The following is a 23,444-nucleotide window of genomic DNA, read 5'->3' as shown; positions in this document are numbered from 1 at the left end:
GGTTATGAGGGTAGATTAGTCAAAAGGTGAATACAGACGTGAACACTGCAGCAGCATTTCCTTTGGTTTGATGGGCCAGACTACATTCAGGTTTGGCCTTCCTGGTTGGGTACATCAGCATCACATGCCTTGAAATTTGGGCATGGCTCAAGTATTTTGGTTCAGCATGCAGGAAAGCAGTGCTTATTTCCTCCTATGACAGTGGCTGAAGTGGGTGTCTCTGTAACGTGATAAAGTTAGATTTCATTTTTCTTCATAAGCAAGATCATCTGGAAGGAATGGCAGGAATACTACAGCAAAGAATAGAACATTCCTGTTCCTCATCTGCTCAGGAGGCCTTCTTTGCTAAGAGGTTTGAACTGACATCCCTTTAATGAGCCCTTAAGTCAACAGGCTCCAGGTTGATTTGTATTCACTGGCTAGCACTCCTCTGAGTTTTATTCTTTAAAAGGCAGCTTTTGCCTTTAAAACACAGTACTGTATACACACACAAACACAATGTATGTATATATTTAATAATATATGTTTATATGCTTTCATAAATATATATACAAGCATATAAATGGTTTATATGTATATATGTGTATATATATGTATATAACATAGCATAAAAAAATTTCATGGGATATTAGAGAAGTAGGCTCGGGCCCTTAGGGTGGATTGAAAGGCTGAGTCTAATTTTCTGGACTAGTGCTGTAACACGTAAGCTATTGTGCAAAAAAGTAATTTCTCTTGTCTGCCTTCCTTATCCCCACTCCTGCTAAGCTGCTGTAAGCGATTTTGAGGTCAGCTGTTAAGCTGCTGGGTTTTTTCTCCTCTTAGCCATCATGGGTAACCATAGTCATGCATTCTTAAACTAGCTTTCACAGTAGTGAAAGTGTGAATGGAAGGATGTTGGGAATAAACCGCAAGACTGAACCTTTGCCACAAATAGCAAGATAATTTTCTACTGAAGATCATTTATTTAAAAAAAAAATAAAACTCAAATTTTTCTTTACTTTTTTTCTGATTGTTTTGCTAACTCAGGAGCCTTCAGCTGTAATTCTTCAGTGGTTCTGTGTGCCTTAAACTAAGTTTTGCAATTTCAGACCTGTTCCAGTGACAGTTGTATAGTTGCTAGTCTTTTGCATTGTTTATACTGGTTTTGTCTGTCTTGTTTGCTGATATCTTAAGGGGAAAGTCTCAGATTCCCACTGAAAGAAATGGTAAAGATAGAAAAAGAATGGGGAATGAATTATGCTTTATTCAGTGGCATAGTCTGTTGTTCCCTCAGTGACCATTTTTTATAACGCTGTTGTATTTTTATGTTTCAGTAGTTTGTCATAATGTATTGTTCCTTCTTAATTTTTTTGAGACAGAGCTGTAATTGATAAACTGTGGATAGTAATATCTTGAATTATTCTTTGGGTTGAAAGGATGTTCCTTGTTCCATTCGAAGTTTGCTATTCAGATGCCAGTGGTTTCCCACTCTTTTTGTTTTTCCTGCTTACCAAAACCACTAGCAGGATCTTGCAAGTTTTGTGGATAGTTACGTGGGTTTTATCTTGGCAGTGGTGGTTCCTAAACTCTGTGATAGTCCACATACCATTTGGAAATGTGGTGAACGTACTGCTGTTTGAAGTTCATATCCTCAGTTATATGGATATTTCAAGAATTGGTTCACCTGCGTAATCGAACAGGCTAAGAGCATATTCTGCCTGTGAGGAGAAGGGTTGTAGAGTGGCAGGCTTGATGACGGATCTCTTTAAAGCACAGCGCCTTACTGAGAAGCATCCATTCCCTGGCTTTCATGCGGTGCTGCAGCATCTGTTATACTCCTGAGTCTCAGACTTGACACAACTGCTCAGTGAGCTGATCAGCCGTGTCTCTTGTGTGATGGGGAGAGAGGGAAGGGAACTGCGAGTTCATGATTTTGCTCTTGTTGAAGTAGGTGGGCCTGAGGACCATTGACTGAGTTCTGCAGGTGATATTCAAGACTCAAGAAAGTTAGTCTTTCTGATGGAAAATCTGTCACTATTTTGGCTTTGCCATTACTGTGTTTAAATCCTGTGTTCTTTAACACCGTTCAGTTGATATAGTGGGAGAATAAACACACAAAGGCCTGTGTTACATTTAAATCTAGAAATGAGAGAAACTGTAAATGCCATTGCTATTACTGTAGCTCCATGAGTAGAGGAAACATCTAATACTCTCTGGAATGTTGATTACCCCACCATTTCAACAATTGTGTAGATTTGTTTGCAAGTTAACGCTTTATACTGTGCTAAATGCCACCAATTGAGTTGCAAAAAGCAAAGCAAAAATTTCCACTTCTGTAATTATGTTCTGGTTTATAATTATATTTATCTCTTGTACCCCAAATGAGTGTTTCAGTAATTTGTATGGCTTCTTATACTGTTGCATACCCTAAAGAGATTAAGGCAATATTGTGAAAGAGTGATAGGAAAGCAAAATCATAGTCATCTGTGTGTTCATTCAGTATTGATGGTGACAATCTAATGAGATTTTCTCAGTCTTGGGCCAAAATCTTGGTAAAAATGACTAATTGTGTTTGAATTTGGCTAAATTGAATTCTGAAGATGGTTCTCTTCTACATATGGACAGAAATCTGCCTACCAGGTATGGACACAAGAAACCTATTGCTTGAATTAAAATTCTTCCTTTAACCATTTCTGTATCCCTAACAGAATAAAAATCTTGCAGAGTTTAGGTGTCCAGGATCTGATTTTGACTTACTGGAATATATTAAATGTGCACAATTAAAGTTCTGTTTAGATTCCTAGCAGAAGGATAAATCATAGGTGTATTTCGTCTGGGAAGCTTGGTGCAAAGATGAGATGGGTTATTTAAACAAAGAAGAACTCAGAACTAATGATTAAGATGAGCTATGTCTCAGAAGAGCTTTCATGCCTACTAACCCTATCTCCTTGATAAACTAGAGATTATTTTAGAATTATAATAACATAATTTTAATACATTAAGAAGGTGTATGACCTTCTGAAAAAATCAAAGTTCCATATTCATTCATGAAGTCATAATCTTCTGTGTTAAGCTGTCTTCACTGCCTTGATGATTGCTGTACCCCCAACCTACATAGATCTGCACTTCTTATTCTGACTCTGCAGTGATTTGAGCAGATCATACACTCCAGTTATGCACGGCGTCTGATGCCAAGTGACGTCTAGGTTTTTCTGAATATGCGTCAGCATATTTTTGTGCCAGATCACAAATTGAGTAATCCAGTGCCTCTGTCATTCTTGTCACTTTATTTGTATTTATTGTGACTGGCTTTTACACACTGTAAACAGCATCAGTGGAGTTCGCTGTGCTTTTTATATAGAAGAAGGGTTGCTATAAAAATGATTAGAAGATGATATGTGGCCAGTGAATGGATATTACTCATTCCCAGTGAAATGTAGTGAGTAGATGGACAGTATGTCGTGCTGATAATGTCCATGTAAAAGGTATATCAAGGGACAAGAGCTAGAAAGATGAGCATTTTGAAAGGCAGAAGAGAATGAAGCTGAGGTTATACATTTACTGCAAATTGCAGGAACTAAGAAGTCTTGCTTTTCCTTCCCCCTGTTAGAACAGGCCACTGTCACGGGTGTTCTGTTGAGCGCTCAGCTTGTATTCCTGATGGGAGCTGGCAGCTGGGGCTGGATTCACTTGCTGAAATTTATGCATTTATTACCACTTGGGATGCTGTAGGGCATCTGGCTGCTCATGCAGTAAGGTGTGAGTCTCACCCAGATGACTTTTTTTTAACGTCAGTTGTGTGTGGATGTCTTGAACATTTTAGGGTGTCTGAGATACCAGCAGGTGCCTATAATTAGGCACTTGAATTGAACTTCTGATTCCTCTTGTTTATTTTATTTCATTGATGTGTTATATTCATGTGTGTGCATTAGATTTAATTTCTTATTGTATTGCAGACATAGTAGCTTGAAATTATGATTCAGTGCTATACTTAAGCTCTGATCAATCGGTTGTGCTGTGGTGCATTTCTTGTTACAAAAGCAAAAAAGCTAGCCTACCTCCTGTCTGTTAAGGACTTCTTTTGAGATTCTTCCACTTCAATGGGAGTAAGAAATCTTGAAGTTGTATCGTTATTTAGTATTTATTTACTGCTGTCTAATTATAAGGGGGACATACAGATTTTTCTTTGTCTTCAATCAAAAGAAACATATGTCCTTATCTGTTATGCATGTATGTAGGAAGTCCAGCTTTTTCAGACGTGGTGTCCTCAGATTCCAACTGAAGATTTTTCACTCTGTGTGTGTGCTCGTGCAGGTGTAAATTTTTTCCCTGGATTTCAGTTTTTATTCATGTGCTGTAGTGAAACATGTCTGTTCGAGCAGGTAAAATGTCCACATCGATGCTTTTGTCATCCAATTGTGAGAATTAAAGTCACATTGTTTCTCAAGAATTACAAGTATGTGGAATCTTACAAGAGGTCATGAATTTTGAGACGATGATAAAGTTCATTGCAACCGAGTTGATGTCCAGGGTCCAAATGCTATGACTTCAGGCAGTGTGAAAGTGATCTCTTTGAAAGAAAAGTTGGAAGTTTTGTAAGCCAGTTCTTTTAATGGGTTATTAATGAGGAAAGGGAAGGAAAGAAGGCTTTCTGACATCCTACTTGTTTAAGCATGTATGTTGCTTTAAACACTTATGTGAGACTAACATACATTTAAATTAAATGTAGGCAGTGATCTGGTGCGTTGACTAGTTTTGGGGTTTTATTGTTTGTGTTGTGGGTTTTTTTTTTCCCTCAGCACTGAGAAAACTAAGTTGTAACACAAAACAAATAGGATAACAATTAACTATTTTAATAGATTTGACTCAAACTTGTTCATGAGTGCTCTTCAGTTAGCAAACTGCAACATTGCATAACAGATTATTTTTAGGTCTGCAATCTGGACATGATCAAGCATTTCTTTAAGAAGAAAAAGAAAATTTTATTCACAAGTTTGGTATGTGATATTTAAAATGCAGGAGGCCATTAAATTGAGTATCTCTAGCAATACAGCTGAGTCTTTCACTTTCAAATAGATTAACAAGTAATTGTCATAGGTACCTTTAGGAAAATTTTCGTGTTCTACCATTACACTTTTTGATTCCTTGTTTTGTTTTTTTTTCTGCTTAGTTTGCTATGTATTACTTAACAGGATAAGGATTAATTTTCAGTTTCAATTTTAAACTTAGGGTAAGAATTTTGTCTTTCACCTGGTAAATCTGAGATATAGAAGAACAATCAGTGTATCAGAAAAAAGGAAAGAAAGAACTGTGAAATTTTAAACACCGTATTTTTAATTTGCCTTCTCAGCTCAGAGGCTACCACCTGGCAGTATTAAGCAAACTGGAGTATTTTTTTAGTGTGGGGTTTTTTTTCCTTCCTGGTATTAGCCAGCTTAACACTTTTCAAAGCCCAGTTGCTTGTGTTTCTGCTGTGTTACCTATTCTGTGTGTTTTATGGGTCTCCAAGATTAGTCTTAAATTTTTTCCGTAAGTGTCATTGTCTTAAGAAGCATTTGCAAAGAGTAGTACAGATGTTTGGAGTTTTTTTCTTTCATTTTTAAGCTAAGAGGTTTTTTTGCCCTGTTAAGCAGCCCAGACAAGTACAGTAGGTGTTTAGATGATCTTTTGCCTCAGTGTCCCTTCTAATTACTGAAGGGGAACGTGGAGAAGAGCACTCTGGCAGGCAGCAGAGCATGTCTTCTGCACTGCTGTGTGTTCACATGATGGTAGGTGCGATGACAGGAAACAGCCGTTATGTTTCCTATTTGATTTCAGATCGGAGTCATCTGCTGATCTCAAGACAAGCAGATTACTGTGATTAAGCAGTAAAGATTTGTCAGACCGCAGAGAAGATCTTTGTGTATATTGTAGTCATGGGCTCTGCTCTTCTTTCTTCAGTCTTTCTTCATAGTATCTATGTTAAAGCTTAAACTCTGTTGCATACTTCTTATATATTCAGAAATTGAGGCAATGTCCGCATTAATTTCATTATTTTATTATCCCTATAAAATATATTTTTACGTGGCAAAGGACATGTTGATAAGTGAAGTCTCTAATTTCTCTAAATAAATCCTGTAAGAGCAACTACTTTTTTTTCCTTGCTTTTGCCTTTCCTAGCTAAAGTGATAATAATAAACATACCTTTAGAGGTAAAGAAAGCAAAGACATGCATGAGAAAGAAATTAAAGCATGGTTAAGAGCAGTAACTGGTGTTTCAAAGGAGACTACTTAAAGATAAACAGACTGGTAGAAAAGCCACTATTCAAGATCTTTGCTGAAATTTCTGAAGCCAAGAGTTGAAAGGACTTTTCTTCCTTGTTTTAGTGTTAAAATAAACGTTATTGACCTTCTTTTTCAAAGATTTGTATGCGGGGGAAAGACAGGAAGGATTGTTTGTTTGTTTGTATTTAAAAAAAAAATTAGTTTGAAAACTAAAACCACCTTTGACATGGAAGCTGATAGTTTCGTTGGCAAAATTGAGCTTGAAGTTTACTCTTGCCAGAAACCCCCTGGAAATACAAGTGGGTGTGTTCTGCTTGAGTAATCACATGTAAATGCAGAGGTGCCAGCAGCGCTATAATAATGACTGTAGTGTCTTTGAAGGCACTCTGAAGCTTCCGTTCAAAGACACTCTTAAATAATTAAATCTTTTTTTTTTTTTCCCAATTTACATGGAATATGTAATGACATCCCCAAGTACCAGATTTCCTTCCCTTTTCTTTCTCATGCAAAGAATAAATAGAGTATTTTAATTAAGACACTGCTTTCTAACCTGTATAGTAAAGAAAGGTGATGAAAGGGCAGGTCTAGGTAGTTCTTTGTTGTGACCCTCAATAACCTTTTCTTAACACAGAAGTGACAGCTTGACATACCTAGGTACCTTTGAGGTGATCTTAGCAGTCTGGCTTCCCTTCTGCAAATAAAGGGAGGCAATTTTGTCCACTTTAATATGCCCTCTGGCTCTTGGCAGTTCACTCTGTAACCATTTATGGGGTCCTCCTTGTAAGACTGGCTGCTCAGCTGGCTATACATGGTTTTAATCTTCTTTTTTTTTAATTTATTTTTTGGCAGATACGGAGCATCTCTATACAGTAGTATTCGAAGAGATCTGTGGGCGTTTTGGAAAGACTTATACCTGGGATGTGAAATCCTTGGTCATGGGTAAAAAAGCCCTAGAAGGGGCACAGATTATTCGAGATGTTCTGGATCTTCCAATAACCAAAGAAGAGTTATTACGTGAAAGTAAATTAAAGCAGGAGAAGATATTCCCTACAGCTGAATTGATGCCAGGTATGTTTCTCTTCAGTATTTATAAACTGTTTATGGAATTACTTAAATGCTAACCAAGGTAGAAGTTTTTAATCTGCCTTCCACAAAACAGTTCCCCTTACAGATTCAGTTTCATCACTCTTGCTTTAGCAAGTTTTACTCAAGTCTACATGTTATTTTCCTGTTAAAGAGAAATTTTACCTGTTAAAGGGTACTGAATTTTTTTTTTTCTTGTTTACTTGGAGAACAGCTATTTTTCTACAAGTTTTAAAAGAAGAAAAAAAACTAGGTAAATGTGCATGAATTCTGTTTTGTAAACTAGACATTCTTTATAATTGTTGTTGGCAGCTGCATAACTCAGCAAGTTTTCTGTGGCTATGAGTGTAGTATGACTTTAAGCACAAATACACTTTTAAATGTGCAGGCAAACATATGAGCCCATGGGTTCTTTCAGCTGGGATTAATCTCACCTAACCTGAACCTTGAAACTTAATCGTGGTGTCTGAGCCAGCTGTGTGAATGGAGAGGGAGGGTTTCATAGAATCATGGAGTCATTTAGGTTGGAAAAGACCTTTAAGATCATTGAGTCCAACCATCAACCTGACACCACCATGCCCACGAAACCACGTCCTGAACACCACCACTTCCCTGTGCAGCCTGTTCCAATGCTCGACAACCCTTTCAGGAAAGAATTTTTTTCTAATATCCATGTAGGCCTCCCCTGCCGCAACTTGAGGCCATTTCCTCTCATCCTATCTCCAGCCACCTGACAGAAGAGACCAGCACCCACCTCACTACAACCCCCCTTCAGGCAGTTGTAGAGAGCGATCAGGTCTCCCCTCAGCCTCCTTTTCTCTAGACTAAACCACCCCAGCTCCCTCAGCCGCTCCTCACAGGACTTGTGCTCCAGGCCCCTCACCAGCTCGGTTGCCCTTCTCTGGACACGCTCCAGCACCTCCATGTCTTTCCTGCAGTGAGGGGCCCAAAACTGAACACAGGACTCGAGGTGCGGCCTCACCAGTGCCCAGTACAGGGGGACGATCACCTCCCTGCTCCTGCTGGCCACACTGTTTCTGATACAGGCCAGGATGCCGTTGGCCTTCTTGGCCACCTGGGCACACTGCTGGCTCATATTCAGCCGGCTGTCGACCAGCACCCCCAGGTCTTTCTCTGCCGGGCAGCTTTCCAGCCCCCCTTCCCCCAGCCTGTAGCGCTGCGTGGGGTTGTTGTGACCCAAGTACAGGACCCGGCACTTGGCCTTGTTGAACCTCATACAATTGGCCTCGGCCCATGGATCCAGCCTGTCCAGATTGATCTCCTCTGCCAGCTCCCTCAGTACTCTTGGATGGATCCTATCTGGACCCATAGACTTGTGAGTGTCCAGGTGGTGTAGCAGTTCATTAACTGCTTCCTCCAGGATTGTGGGGGATATATTCTGCTCTCTGTCCCTGTCTTCCAGCTCAGGGGGCTGAGTACCCTGAGGATAACTGGTCTCGCTATTAAAGACTGAGGCAAAGAAGACATTAAGTATGTCAGCCTTTTCCTCATCTTTGGTGGCAATGTTCCCCTCTGTATCCAATAAAGGAGAGATATTCTCCCTGGCTCTCTTTTTGTTGTTAACACATTTGCAAAAACATTTTTTGTTGTCTCTTACGACAGTGGCCAGATTGAGTTCTAGCTGAGCTTTTGCCTTTCTAATTTTCTCTTTGCATGACCTGACAAGATCCCTGTACTCTTCCTGAGTTGCCTGCCCTTCCAAAGATGGTAAACTCTCCTTTTTTTCCTGAGTCCCAGCAAAAGCTCCCTGTTCAGCCAGGCCGGTTATCTTCCTGGACAGATCATCTTGCAGCGCATGGGAATAGCCTGCTCCTGAGCCTTTAAGACTTCCTTCTTGAAGAATGTCCAGCCTTCCTGGACCCCTTTGCTCTTCAGGACTGTCTCCCAAGGGACTCTCTCAACCAGTCTCCTGAACAGGCCAAAGTTTGCCCTCCAGAAGTCCATAGTAGTGGTTTTGCTGACCCCCTTCCTTACCTCACCAAGAATTGAGAATTCTATCATTTCATGGTTGCTAAGCCCGAGACGGCCTCCGACCATCACACCTCCCACCAGTCCTTCCCTGTTTCTGAACAGTAGGTCTAGCACAGCTCCTCCCCTGGTAGGCTCACCTACCCGCTGTGTCAGGAAGTTCTCTTCCACACACTCCAGGAACCTCCTAGGCTGCTTGCTGTCTGCTGTGTTGTATTTCCAGCAGACATCCAGAAAGTTGAAGTCCCCCACAAGAACAAGGGCGCACGATTGTGAGACTACTGCCAGCCGCTTGTAGAATGTTTCATGTCTCTTCAACCTGGTTGGGTGGTCTGTAACAGACTCCTAGCACGATATCTGCCTTGTTGGCCTTCACCCTCACACCTGCCCATAAGCAGTCGACCTTAGCATCACAGTCGTGGAGCTCTGTACAATCAAAACACTCCCTAACATAGTTTCTCAGGTTATCCTAAAACAGGTAAGTTTCATCATCTTCTGAAGATACGTGTCTTTTGCCAGTGATTATGCAGGAAGCCCACATGAGTAGCTTAAACCAAGATAAGCAAGAGAATGAATCTTACCTGTGGTGTGAACTTGTGGTTTTGTATTCCATTACATTTACATCTGAAATGCTTAGAGAAGAATCCTCAGCCATGTGAGACAAGCAATACCTAAAGCTAGTATTGCTATTAACTTTTTTTACAGTGTTAAACTTCCTGGAGCAAATATCAATAATTTATGAAGGAAAAAAAAAAAAGGGAGGAGGGAGGAAAGGGGGAGGAATAAAAAAAAGTATTAGAAGTGAAATAACTACATGTCACTATAACAAGTCTAACTATTACAGTTTTTTCTTTTTGAATGCACGCTTGTTTGTTCTGACAATCTCTACAGCGCATTAATGATGTTTTAATTTTTAGATGCTTTTTTATACCTGGTTTCATAAGGCCTTAAGAGGATGAAAGTTAAAAATACGTGATATGTTAGGAATAAATAACAGGCAGCAAAAAGAAAAGGTGTAATTCTTTTAGGCAGCTTAAGAAGTTGAGTATTTTGCGCAGCCAATTTTAGTCATCTCTCTGATGTCTTATATGCAAGATTTTTCAAATGGCATCTTTCTCACTTACAGATCCACCTAAAACTGTAAGCCTAGTTAAACTCTCCAGGAAAACAAGAAAGATGGAGGGATGTGTTTTTCATTTTTCATGTCAAACTTGTGGGACTAACTTTGCAGCTGTATCTTTTGCAAGACAAACAAAAAAACCCTAGTCTGGGCTCAGAAAATGCCAGATGGACATATTGGGTGAAATGTTAGGAGACACAGAGAAGAGTTGCTGTAATATAACAGCATAGATGCCATTAAGAGGATATTCTGTGCTTGCTGAGGATTGTGATAATGTGGCTGAGCTGGCTTGAACAGAGTTGCGGAGAGGTGATGGAACAGATTAGCTGAAGGAAACATGAAGTTTTGTGCTGTTCCTGCCTTCAAAAAGTGAATTCTGGACTTGCTGAAGCTGGGCTATTATAGGTGAAACAAGCAACATTTTTACTGGGACAAGCAAGTAAACATTTTTATCATCTCCAGAATTGTTCAACCGATTATCTTTTCAGTTCAACTAAATACATGTGATAACTTTCTTCAGACTATTTTCTAAAGCAGAATTGATATGAACTTCAGTACTTCATGTTCACTGGCCATTGTTGGGAGCAAAGGCAGCTTTGGTCACTGAAGTAATGGAATCTGTACTTTACTTGGTAGCAGCATATGAGATACAAGCTGAATTTGCCATGAATTTTGAGAAAACCAGGTTGATGTCAGCTAACAATCTAGAAAAAAGTGGCTCCAGCTACGTACTATTTAGTTTCATTAAGGACTGACTTGTTCTTCAATCTGATAACCAGATTTTTTAACCTGATACTTTTCTTCTGTGCTTTTGTATTTTCTGAGGATATTTAAGGTGATCCTTGTGGATTTATTCTACAGCCTCTTAATGTTCTTTAATCAAGAATGGACTTCATGCAGGTGTTTAAGATGTAAGACTGTGGTGTCATTTTGAATTTACAATGTTCTCCGGCTAAAATGATCGTTCAGATAGTTACAGGTAAATGCAGGGAAGTGAAAGTTAATTGTCATATTTATTAATGGAATAAGATGACTGATATGCTGAGTCTCTGGCCATCATTTGGCAGTTAATAGGCAGGTGAGGTTCTATTTTTCAATCAGTTTCTTCAGTTTTTCAAAAAACCAAGTTCAGATTTGGTTTGGTGGAGAGCAGTGAATGATGACCAGCTATGTTTGAAAAAGTGACTCAAGCAAAGGAGCACTTGTTTCTGGACACAGAATGAGCTATACACGTTTTGCCAGCAATGATAACTGTTAATTCCCACTCAAGTAATTGACAGGTATGTCAGTAATGGATAAGGATGGTGTGGAAGTTGTATGAATATACGATTGGCAAAGCAGCTCTTTGCCTGACAGACTGTATCACAGCCGTGCCACTTAACGTACAACAATTCTGAAACATTAGTGGTTGAAGATGGAATTTTGACTATTTCGGTATAGCTGAAGTGACTGACAAGCTTCAGTACATCAGGCTGTGGTCAAAATACAGATTTCATCTATGAAGATGGTATATCAATTTCTAATGTGGAATTTTCTGATAACTATTTGAGAGTTTTTTACAGTGAGATTTATTTTTAGTTCTGAAAGAAACTTAGGGAAGACTGGTTTTGATTTCAGTGGAGGAAGGAATTAATCCAAGACAACGCTGACAGAATGACAGGGCTGCCACTTGTGCTGCTTTTCTAAATATTTATGTCAGAGTACAGACATTGTTATCTGCAAGAGTAACATACTAGACTTTCTGTTTCTGCAAATGCAGTACTATATTGCATGGAAGTGAATTGTCAGAAGAATAAGGAGTGAAAAGTGGAGCAGAAGAAAACCATGCATATGTATGCTTACCTATACATGTATTGGTGTGCTTTTGCTTAACATAAACCCAGAATATACAGAGTCAGAAAAACCTAACTCCAAGTTACGTAGCTGCCAACTGTTAGTATAATCATGTCAGGGTTATGAAATTAATGCCATTCTTTCATAGCAGTCTCTGGTTTTTGGCTCATCAGCATCACAAAGCACAGATCCTTAAGGATTCTGTGGTTGTGTATACCTTTCAGATCTTTTCCATTCTTTGGTCATTTTCATGATAACTGGGATTTCTTTGTTGCAGCTCCTGTTCAGCCAGTGCAGAATGTGATGTGCAAACTATTTTCCAGTTCAAGTACCGTTGACTGTCTCTTGCAGACATGAAGAGGTAATTTCATAGCTCAGTTTTAGTACCAAATGAAGCCAGTCAGAAATCATAAAAAGAGAAGAAAGAAAAACAGCTGCTCAATGGCAGCTCACTCTAAAAGTCATACATATTTTTTTCTTGAGCAGTTCCATTCAACTAGCAGTCAGGTTTGCTTAGCTATTGTTTCCATGATTCATGTTGTGCCCTTAACAGTTAAACAGACTTCCCACCATGTTATCTTTTCTTTTCCTTGCTATTATTGTTTTAATGGTAGGAAACTTTAGTGAGTCCATGCTGGGCTCAGTGAGCCTGTAACCCCTAGAGATCAGTCAATTAGTTGCAAATACAGAATGATGCTGTCTGTTTGGCTGATTTCAAGCATTGGCCTTTGCATTAAGTCCTAAAGGATTGCATCCCAAAAATGCTTTTACCAGGAAGTCAGCAACACAGCTGACAGAGGTTCTCAATTGTGTCAAATTTAGTACTTATATTTTTTGAATGGCCATGTATGTGTCAGTATGTCCAGACTAAATGAGATTATCAATTTGGTGAACAGGGAGTCTCTGCCACCATAAAGGATCTCTGGTACTTTTTAGAGAGCAGTAAGATCAGAAGGTAGAATTCTTTATTAATAGCCAATTACCTTCCAAATTGGTAAACAGATTATTAGTTTCCACCTCTGCTTTTGTAGCTCAGTGAAAAGGTAACATACCATTGCAGATAGCATTTTTAATATCTCAGACCAAAAAAGAAACGGGTGGATCTGAGAGTAGCGTTTCCATAGTCTGATCAGATTCATGGCAATTACACCAAATGATGGATAGCCCCACCTCTGTCACGCTCTCACCGTCACAGCAGCAATGCTGACTTCACTTCAGAATTGAGAGCAAGTGTAGATAATCAATAGCACTGTGCTGATGGGCTTGCAACTGTTGTAACACACCAGACTACATTAAAAACATTTTTTTAATCAGTTTGTGACTTAAGTGAACAGACAGTTGCTTCCTCTACGTGAGATTATTTTTGTTGTTGTTGGGTGCTTTTAGTGTTCGGAGGTTGCTGAGGTTTTTTACCATAGGATCACCTTTATGAATTCTAAAGACTTCTCTTTGAATTGGCTAGAAATCTAATAAACTTGACAAAGCTCTGAGTGGAAATGGTAGCTTTTCTTTGATTAAAGAGAGTGATGAAATCTTGAAGAGCTTTTAAGTTTGGTCTGATACCACAGTCAGTGTAGAAACTGTAAATAATTTTGAAAAAGAGGAGTAGTCTTTTCATACAGAGGCTATATTTATCCTTAAGAATTCCATTTGTGCACAACTGGACATAAATCATACAATAATTTAAACATAATTTAAACAATGCATGGAGCACTTTGGTTTCTTTTAGGTTCTTTCTCAGCAGTAAATCTTTTCCAAATACACACAGAAAGCTCTCAGACAGCTTGTTTTGTGTAACATTACAACAAAATGAAGTGGACTTGAATATGGGTTTCTAAAGAGCCTTGATTTTGGTGCCCCAGAGGGCAGGTGTCCTCTGTTCTCATGCTGTTAGTGTGAGTAGAAAGCTACACTGGGGTGAATGAGGAGCAACCCTGTGACAGATAGGTATGAAGATCTAGAGGGAGTGCTGAAAGTCTGCAAAAAGAGTGTGAAGTTGTATTTGGGCTCATTATTTGTGTGCGAGCTATGTGAAAAAAGCACTTGGTGACCAGTATAGTTCTTCCAACAGAAATTTCAGTGTACAGGGCAAAAATCTGTTGATCAAGAGAGTATTCTTTAAAAAAAGCCTGTAGCCATGTTTTTTCTTCTGCAGAATATGCTGCATGTCAGCTACAAGACTTAGCAAGTATAGTTCTATTAGCACAGGCTACATAGTGTAGCTGAGCTCCAAAAAACGAAAAGAAAAATGAATATTTTTTGGAAGAGAGTAAGTGGCTCATTAAAAAAAAGTCCAAGAAAACTCAAGCATATATAGATACAATAAAATATACATAGGAAAAGATTTGGTTGCCGATGAAATACAGGGGAGTTTCTTGATTAAAAAGAACTTTGTACCATGTTTCAATACCACACCCCATTTTTCAAAGCAGCACATTTCTTATCAAAAAGTTTAGGGAGAGAATTGTTCCTCTGGCTTGTAATTACAGTTGACAATAAAATAAATTTGACTAGCACTACTCATGAATAAATTCTCAAATCAGAGTGGCCAGTATAGCTTATTGAAGTAAGGAGAATGAGTATCTTTTCAACAATTAAAATTAACTGGAGACCCAATTACATATTGTGATTACAAAATACAGACAAAAAGTAAGAATAGCACAGGAGTTTAACTGGATAAATAATCAAATAACTAGTAAATAACTGGGAAGAGGGATAACACAATTTAAAGTAAAATGTCCTAAATAACTCACTTTTTCTAAAGTATTTCTGTAGTCCCCAAAACTATGGATACACAGCAGTTGTAGATAACAGTAATGCTGTTACTATAATCACAATGACTTGAGGCTTGTGTGAGAGAGGTTTTAAATGAAAATATCTTTCATTAAAGTAACTGAACTGTGGAGAAGCTTTTGGGCATAGAAAGTCATCTTCATATCAGTTTTAAAATACCCATTTGCTATTTTGGGGCTTTTTCTTCACTATGAGGGTGCTGGGGGACTGGAACAGGTTGCCCAGAGAGTTTGCCCAGGATGCCTCATCCCTGGCAGTGTTCAAGGCCGGGTTGGATGGGGCTTGGAGCAACCTGGTCCAGTGGAAGGTGTCCCTGCCCACGGCAGGGGGGGTTGCAACTAGGTGATCCTTAAGGTTCCTTCCAAACCATTCTATGATTCATTCTACGATTCTATGATATAAGAGTTCACATGTGTTTGCTTTCTAAAAAAGCAGCAGAGGAAGACACAAAATAATCATTTTAAGTCTTTCTGAAGCTTTTATAATTTCTGTACATGTAGCCTTTAGCTTTTTGTAATAGTTTAGCTTAAACTTTCACTTAAATCTGAAAATGAACAGGCAGAATCTATGGAAACCTCACAATATAACCTGGTATCATTGGCTACTTGATGCTTGCTTTTAATTAGTATAAGGAATGTGCTGTAGTTATGGTGTTTTGTTTGGTTTGGTTGCTTTTTTTTTCATTATTTACTGTCTCGAACCAAAGTAATCCTACATTATACTATTTCTCCAATTATTAGATGTCCAACACTGTAATTGTTTGAATAAGGACAACACTCATTTGGAAAAATATAAGGTATTAATGTATATGATAGCTGTCTGTTCCAGCCTGCCCCAAATATTCTTAAATTGGTTAACACCATAACTAAATTAGTTGAAAACTATGAAGGAATATTATCTATGATGGTTGGTGCAGAACCGAAACCCCTGCAAGCTGTCTGGGTTTTGTTTGAGGGTGGGAAAAATGGGGATGTGTCTGCTAAATATCCTCTCTAGCAGAACATGTTAGCATTCAAAGAACAAATTTAAAAACATATACACGTGCACGCACACGCGCACTTCCTCCACTCCCACCGCTCCCCCCCATTGTCCATTGAGTTCCTGTTTGTCTTCCTGGGATTACATAGTGGTTTAAATACTACTAATTAGAAATCAGATATAGTTAGTACCTAGGTGGCACCCATGGAAGGACTAAAGAGATGCAAGAAAGGTATAGTACGCTGTGATGTTCATGAAAGGATTTGCCACAAAAAAAGCACCACTTTTTGCTTATTTGAGGCCATCTCAGCCAGGTAGGAGCTCCTGTAATGTGATTTTGAAGCTTAACTTTCATAAAAGCTACCTCATAAATTGTAGGATATTAACTTCTTGTGGTCCTGTTTACAATGTATGCTTTTTCTTAAGATAAGGCCTTGGGGAATTCCGTTCATTTTTTAAGGGCTTTTTCTTACGTAGCTTATGTTCATCTTTTTAGGATTGAAACAGACTTTAGAAAAGACCATGGGACGGTCTGTGTAGGCCTGGGCATTTTTTTGACCTTTTTCCTGCGCCCTATGCTGGCAGCACACAAGCCAGGTGTATTCCTGAAGCTGTAAGACTGTACGACTTTGTGCTTTCAAGACCATCAAAGAGTGGATTTTCAGGTTAAGGTACTGGCAGAGCTTAGTGTGTGATTGTCTGCATGATGGTGTAGTTATGCCTTCAAATGAATCAACTGCAAGCAGAAATATGAACACCAGAAATCATTCAACTGGTGAAGAGAGGAAACTGAAATTATGGTTCAGTGCTGAAGCGGCATGAATAATCCTCTTCCCTGTCTCATATGTTTGCCCAGTTTATGATGGAGATCACTTTCTTCTCTATCTTGAAAAGCATTCTTATACTCTACTATAACATGTTCATAAAACTTCACTGTAGGAAAAGAGAAAAATAAAAAAATGCTTTGTAAGACAAAAGTTTGATTGGAGACTTAGAAAAAAATAGAAGAGCTTTATATTATCTCATTATTTGTCTGGAGGCATTTCACATGAAATAGGTCTGAATCTGGAGTTCCAGAAGTGGCATAAGTTAAGAACAGTGTTCTGTTCAGTGGTAGACAAACACAAGAAAAGGGATGATACAAAAATGTGAAAGCATGTCAAATAGAATGTAGCAAAAATGTATGTGTTGTTCACCATTCTGAAGTATTCTATATGACACAGAGCTCATGTCTATATAAAGCTAAAAGGAAAATAAAAATTCCCTTTGTTTTCCATCAATTTGAATTAGCTCTCAGGAGTTATGTCTTTTTAATTTTCACTTCATAATGAATAATGCCATTTGATTATAAAATGTGACAACTGAAAAACAAAAATCATGTAGAAAACAGTGTTGTTATAGCATATAAATAATTAGATAGGGACTATCGTTAGATCATTTTAGCGTAGCGTTATTTGGTTTCTTGAACTCCTGCTGTACATGTTTGTATTAGTCAATGAAAAGGAAAATGTGACAGTTAGCCCAAGGGTTTTGTTGTTCGGTATAAGTCTTAATTTTAGTTTGTCAGTTGATCCAATGTATTAGTCACCATGGTTTCAGCTGAATGTAAGGAGAACAAACACCACATTGGGAGTCTAATGAAGGAATAATATTTCCTTTTTTTAAAAAAAATAAAATATAAAATACATGCTTTTCTGCAACTTTAAGAACAAAATTGCTGATCTCTTCCTTTTAAATGCATCTGTGGTCTCAGAAGAAATCTCCTTTCTGTTGGTTTGGTTTGTTTTCTTTTTCTTTTCCCAAAGTTGTTAACTTCATTGACATTTGTGATTAATCGGGTTTTAAAGATGCTGACATTTAAAGTTGATCCTTCTTCTTTTCAGCTTCTGTAACTAAATTCAGCTTAGAATTCTTTTCACCTTTTCTTTCCAATAGTCACTGGTGTTTAACTATTACATTTAGAATATAGTATACTTCTGTGTCTATTCCAAAACTTAATATTTTAAGAGATAAAGAAGCAGTATTTACCTTTTTGATTATTTGAAATGAAAGGGTGCATTTGGAAATAAAGCATAGCAATGTGGGATATTTATTCCTGGTTTTTTTTAAGACTACTTGAAGAATTTATGTTATACTGCCTAACATCGTTAATTGCATGTGTACCACATTAGGAGCATATCCTTATGCTGGAAAAACTGAGATCCTTATTTCTTTTGATCTTTCTTTATTTTTTTTGTTTTTAATCAAAGATGCTCAAAGAAAAAAGAAAAAGGGGGGAAAAAAAAAAGAACTTGCTGCATGTGTCTAAGCTTTCAGTAGGAGGGGTGGAGGATGGTCCCAGGAATCCTAGCAGATGGGTCCCTCTCTGATGGATGGGCATCAATCCCTTACGTGGTAGCTACAAGTAAGTTAGAAGTTAGCGAGTTTGCAGGAATTTTCACCGTGCTTCTTCATAGCCATTTAGTTTTTAATTGGTTGGTTTTCATGTAACTGAAGTCTTCATTTGATTGGAAAAATATCTGTGTAGCTATAAGGGATATACAAAATATGACAAAGTATATGCCAGGGGAAGTTTCTTACAGATCTGTAAAGCAGTTTCCTACTTCCCGTTCTGTTGATGTTTTCTGTACAAAAAGCACAAGAAAGATACTAAGAAAGATACTATCTTCCTAATGAAGAATTACATGCTGAATTAGTACAATAATTGTCAGTAATTTGATGTGGTGGCAAAGTGTCTAGAGCTATACTGGTGGCAATTGATGCAAACAAAAATAGACTTCGTTGATCTATAGCTTTTACAAAGAAATAACAAACCTGGAATGAAAATATTTTTCAACTGCTACTGTCTTGAGCTTGTTAAGTTATGCTAGCTATTCTTCCATATGCAATTTAATTTTTTTTCTATGCAGCTGATCTTCCCCTTGTATTTTTTCTAATCTGTCTTGCTATGTCCACACATACGCAAATAATCATTTTTTAAGTAGCATATTTTTATTAAAGTGCACTTTCTGAATAATGTAAGTCTTTACTCTCTGGAGCTATTAGGGACAGCCGCATTTTAGCTCCCTTGTAGTGGGGGAAGTGAAAAAGAGAAAGTAAACACACACACACACACACACATTTACATGCTGAAATCATGATGCGGTGGGGGTATAGAAGAGAGAACCCTGAAGAAATAACCTTTCTGCAGCAGTGCTACCTCCAATAGAAACATAGAATAAACATACCCTGTGACAGATGAACTGAAGCTGTGATGCAGTGGGACTGAAGAAAATCAGCTATTTGAAAAGACCACAACTTCAGAGAAAACTAACAATATCGTAGCAAGGGCATAGAAGATAGGAAAAGTCTTCTTGTGTAATCTTTCAACTTCTTTATATTACTACAGACACGATATGCTAGCCTTGCTAAATGTTGCAGATTATTTAGAATAAATTCCTTTGAATTAATGCATTTTATTTTAAAAAAGACATTTAGGCTACTGCTTTACATTGAGAGATCTTAGTACTTCCATTAATTTAATATGGACTTAGTTCACATGTTTCAGAATGAAGACAGAAACTGTATCTGGAATAAAAAGTTAACTTGTATTTAGCATCGTATTTCAGTAAGAGGACAGAGTAGCATCATTTGGGAAAAAATGCACTTGCTTACTGTTAGTATAACCATTTAAGGGGGCATAGGAAGGCTTTTAAATGGGGGATGCATTGACATTAGATGAGGAACAACACTTGTTACTTCTGTCCAACTGGAAATCTAACATCACAGAAGTGCATGTATTTATAGTTTAAAGGCTGTCTTCAAGTACAAGCATGGAGCTGGAAATGTCAGTTACTAATTGGTTGATTAGGTTCTGGAGAATACAGAAGAAATCTGCAGAGGGCCACATCTACAGGTCATATTTCCAGATAGATGGGTTAGTTAATGCACAAATTTACTAGTAATTGTTAATTCTCAAAGTTGGGCGTATGACTATACTTGGGAAAAATGTACTGCAGATAAGGTTGTTGTTTATAGAATTGTCAAAATGGAGCAGAAAGGCTGGATCACATGGGATATGCAAATTAGAGATGACAGGGTGGCACAGGAAAGAATTAAATTAACATGAGGAGTAGGAATGCTTTGAGGGAGCAGGGACTAGGCATAAGTATGACAGTGAATCAAGAGGAAGGGAGTAAGATTACTGTAGTATAACCAGGCTTGAAAAGTGGGGTAAAAATTCATATAGTTGGAAGATGAAAACAAAGACTTGTTCTCAGGTGGGTTCAAAGAGATGGAAGTCAGTCGGAGGCTTAGCTACCTGAAACTAATATCTGGTGTCCAACACGGTTTGGGTTCTTGCCAAGAAGCAGAGCCCAAATGATTTTTCAGATTTGGCGGGGTTTTCTCGCGTGAATTGGTGAAGACTGGGTGTCTGCTCTTGTTCTTCATTAGACACTGCTAATTGTTTTGTCTGGGACAGGTATCCAGCATTTAGAATGCTGCATTGAAACCTCTGCATAGGAAACTCAAAACTTGCACCAAATAATGAAGTATGTTTCCCTCTTACACAGACTGCTGTGTTCTCACTGTTCCTTGCATTAACCTTCTCTAGAAGACTGGATCAGATTGAAGTTTCTACCCATTAGGCTTGAGGTGTTCATTACTCTGGGTTCACAGCATCAGATAAAGATAAATCAGATAAAGCTCTGGTATTAACAACTGTGACTGACAGCTCCCCTCCTCTGCCCAGTGTTACTTGCTTTAGTAATTGCAGAAGAGAAACTGAGCTCTCTTAGGGGCTGGTTTAAGCCAGTTGGATACCTGCTTCAGAAATTAAAACTATACAATTCAGTGAGAAGAGTATATTTCTTTGATTTTTTTTTTTTCCTCCCCCTTTTCAGTAGTGTAACTCTGTGTATAAAAGAAAATGTTCCCCTGTGTGCTTTTCTCTCACTTACAGAGAGTTTGAAGTAATAAATACACGTAATTTGGGGGACATTGCTTAAGGAGCTTCTAGTGGGTGGTGGGTGTACCTAGGCAATTATGTTGAACCCATTTTTGGCGTATTTCGAGAAAAGCATCATTTGATGACAGAACAAGTATATACCTTGAGGAATATGCCATGATTTTTGTGTGGAGAAGGAACGTTTCAGATATTGCAAGAATTTTCTTCTACACTAACTGATTGAAATAGCTTGTTATAGCCAGTAAGACACCATTGTTGAAGTACTGCTAACTACATTGTAAGTAGGTACCTACATATATGCATATATATAAAAATAAAATGTATGTATTTGTCTTGCAGGGGTTGATAAGCTGATACGTCATTTACACAAACACAACATACCCATAGCTGTTGCCACCAGCTCAGCTGAAGTGACATTTCAGATGAAAACAGCCAGACACAAAGACTTCTTTGGTCTTTTTCATCATATTGTGTTGGGAGATGACCCTGAGGTGAAGTGTGGCAAGCCCGAGCCTGATGCATTTCTAGTTTGTGCAAAGAGATTTCACCCTCCTGCACCTCCAGAGAAGGTAAGAAGGGGTGGGAGCAAATTAACTGAAAAGTTAGGAATACTCTCTTTGGGCTATATTTGGATATTTGGATTTTTTAACATGATAAATACTTAGATTAAGATTTAATATAAATATTATAAAAATCAGCAGCCTCTGCTTTCAAAGGTGTTTATGCTGCTGAAGCAAGAGATTTTTGGAAAACATAATTTCCCCCCACTACGTATAATGTTTGTAATGCAGATTGGTCTGATTTACTACATGGTAGTGTGCAGTAATAGGAAGTGTAATGATTTTTCTCTGTGCATAAATCTGCAAGCTTAACTTCACTACTCAAAGTTTGGAAACAGTTATTTAAACATAGATCAGTTTATTTTTCATACATTCGTGGCTGATTTACCTCTTAAGTGTCTAAACATTAAAGATACTTCTTTGTAAAGAGGGCATATATTTTTCCTAAGCCATCTCTTTCCTGTTGCATTCTAAATCTCTGAGATCATAATTCTTGTTTTCTGATTTAAAACCGATCAGTTTGAGCAATCTTTCTCAAATAGTAGAGGTGTTTAGGTTTTCTTTCTTATATATAACTTCCCAAACTTGATTCTGAAATAGAAATCTGTAGGGAGAATATTTGAAAGATAAATTGAGAGTTAGTTAAAATAATGTCTTCACTTGTATTTTAAATTAAATTGCCTTTCTCCTTAAAATATTTTTCTCACTTCTTGTCTGTCCTGAGTGGAACATAAGTTTTGAAGTTTTGGAGTTTCATTACTGCAGAAAAATGCATGACATACTAATTGTTAAGAAACAACTTTAAGTGGATTAGACTGTGATTACTGTTTTCTTGATAGGATTGTTGAAGAAAAAATGGTTACACAAATACATACAGAATGATTAGCTGAGATTCTTCAGCCTTTCATACCTCAAGGTCTCACCCAGAGTCTAAATGGTATTTGCATTGCCTGGGAATACAAAGTGAAATAAGTTTGATGCACGGTGGCGTACTATGAACAGTGTTAACCAAACTGGTTTTGATTTGGGTTTCTTTTTTTCTGTTGGAAGTTCTCTTGACATTCTGTGTGCCATCAACTTCATTTGGAAACTTAGATGTTCAGAAAAGATACAATAAATGCATATGGTCATGTTCATGCAGATGGCGGTTGTATGGACATGTTGGGTACTTGTGTGAGTTGGCCTTGTATGTATGGTATGATATAAATGTTGAAGAATCTGAACAGCAAGGCTGTAAATCTCACCTTAGAGTCAGGTAGTTACGAATTTCGAACATGTTAATACTCAGTTGAGAGCAAATACTGGGAAGAAGCCCAAGGTTTTGGAGGGAGTATGAGAGGAGTTGAAAACAAGCTTAAACCACAGCTTAATGTTGCTTTCTTCTAAAATTGTTCTTTCTTGCTTAACTGTTGTCTAGGGAACAAAAAATCAGGATGTGTTCCTTTAATGTTGTATAGTGTGGTTTTTTGAAACAGGATAAGAGGTGTCTAATGCATGCTTTTCGATTGGATGGAGGTGTGGCTGTAAGCTGTTCTGTAATTCTGAAAGTAAAAGAGAAAAAAGTATTCAGAATTTATATAAAGCTGGGTTGTAACGGGTATCTGAAGGAGAGATGAGGAAATTGATTGTCAGCTGTGTTAATGACAAATTCAACTGTTACTTCATGTGAGGAGCTTACTTCATTAGAATGGTAATATCCAGAGGGAAAGCTTTCCCAAAGCTCGTAGTTTATTTATCTCTATTTCAGAAAAGTCATAAGTTGGTAATAATCAAGAAGGACAAAAACATTTAAAAAAACCTAACCAAAACCAAACAACAAAAACAGTGACACTGTAATGTAGATGTTTTTATTTATTCAGCAGTGAGTAGCCTTAGCTGTATTAATAATGAAAAAATA

General features: G+C 37.9%; 1 protein-coding gene across 1 annotated transcript in view; it reads left to right on the top strand.

The window, feature by feature from the left end:
• Window positions 1–23,444, top strand: part of PUDP (pseudouridine 5'-phosphatase) — a 73,431-nt gene that overhangs the window by 19,576 nt on the left and 30,411 nt on the right. Inside the window, exons 2-3 of the mRNA XM_049834697.1 lie at window positions 7,093–7,311; window positions 21,327–21,556. Of these exons, the coding sequence (XP_049690654.1) occupies window positions 7,093–7,311; window positions 21,327–21,556 (449 nt within the window). The remainder of the gene's footprint in view (window positions 1–7,092; window positions 7,312–21,326; window positions 21,557–23,444) is intronic.

Source organism: Accipiter gentilis, chromosome 31 (assembly GCF_929443795.1).
Source record: "Accipiter gentilis chromosome 31, bAccGen1.1, whole genome shotgun sequence".
NCBI classification, from domain to species: Eukaryota; Metazoa; Chordata; class Aves; order Accipitriformes; family Accipitridae; genus Astur; species Astur gentilis.
This window is presented reverse-complemented; position numbering and strand designations above follow the sequence as displayed.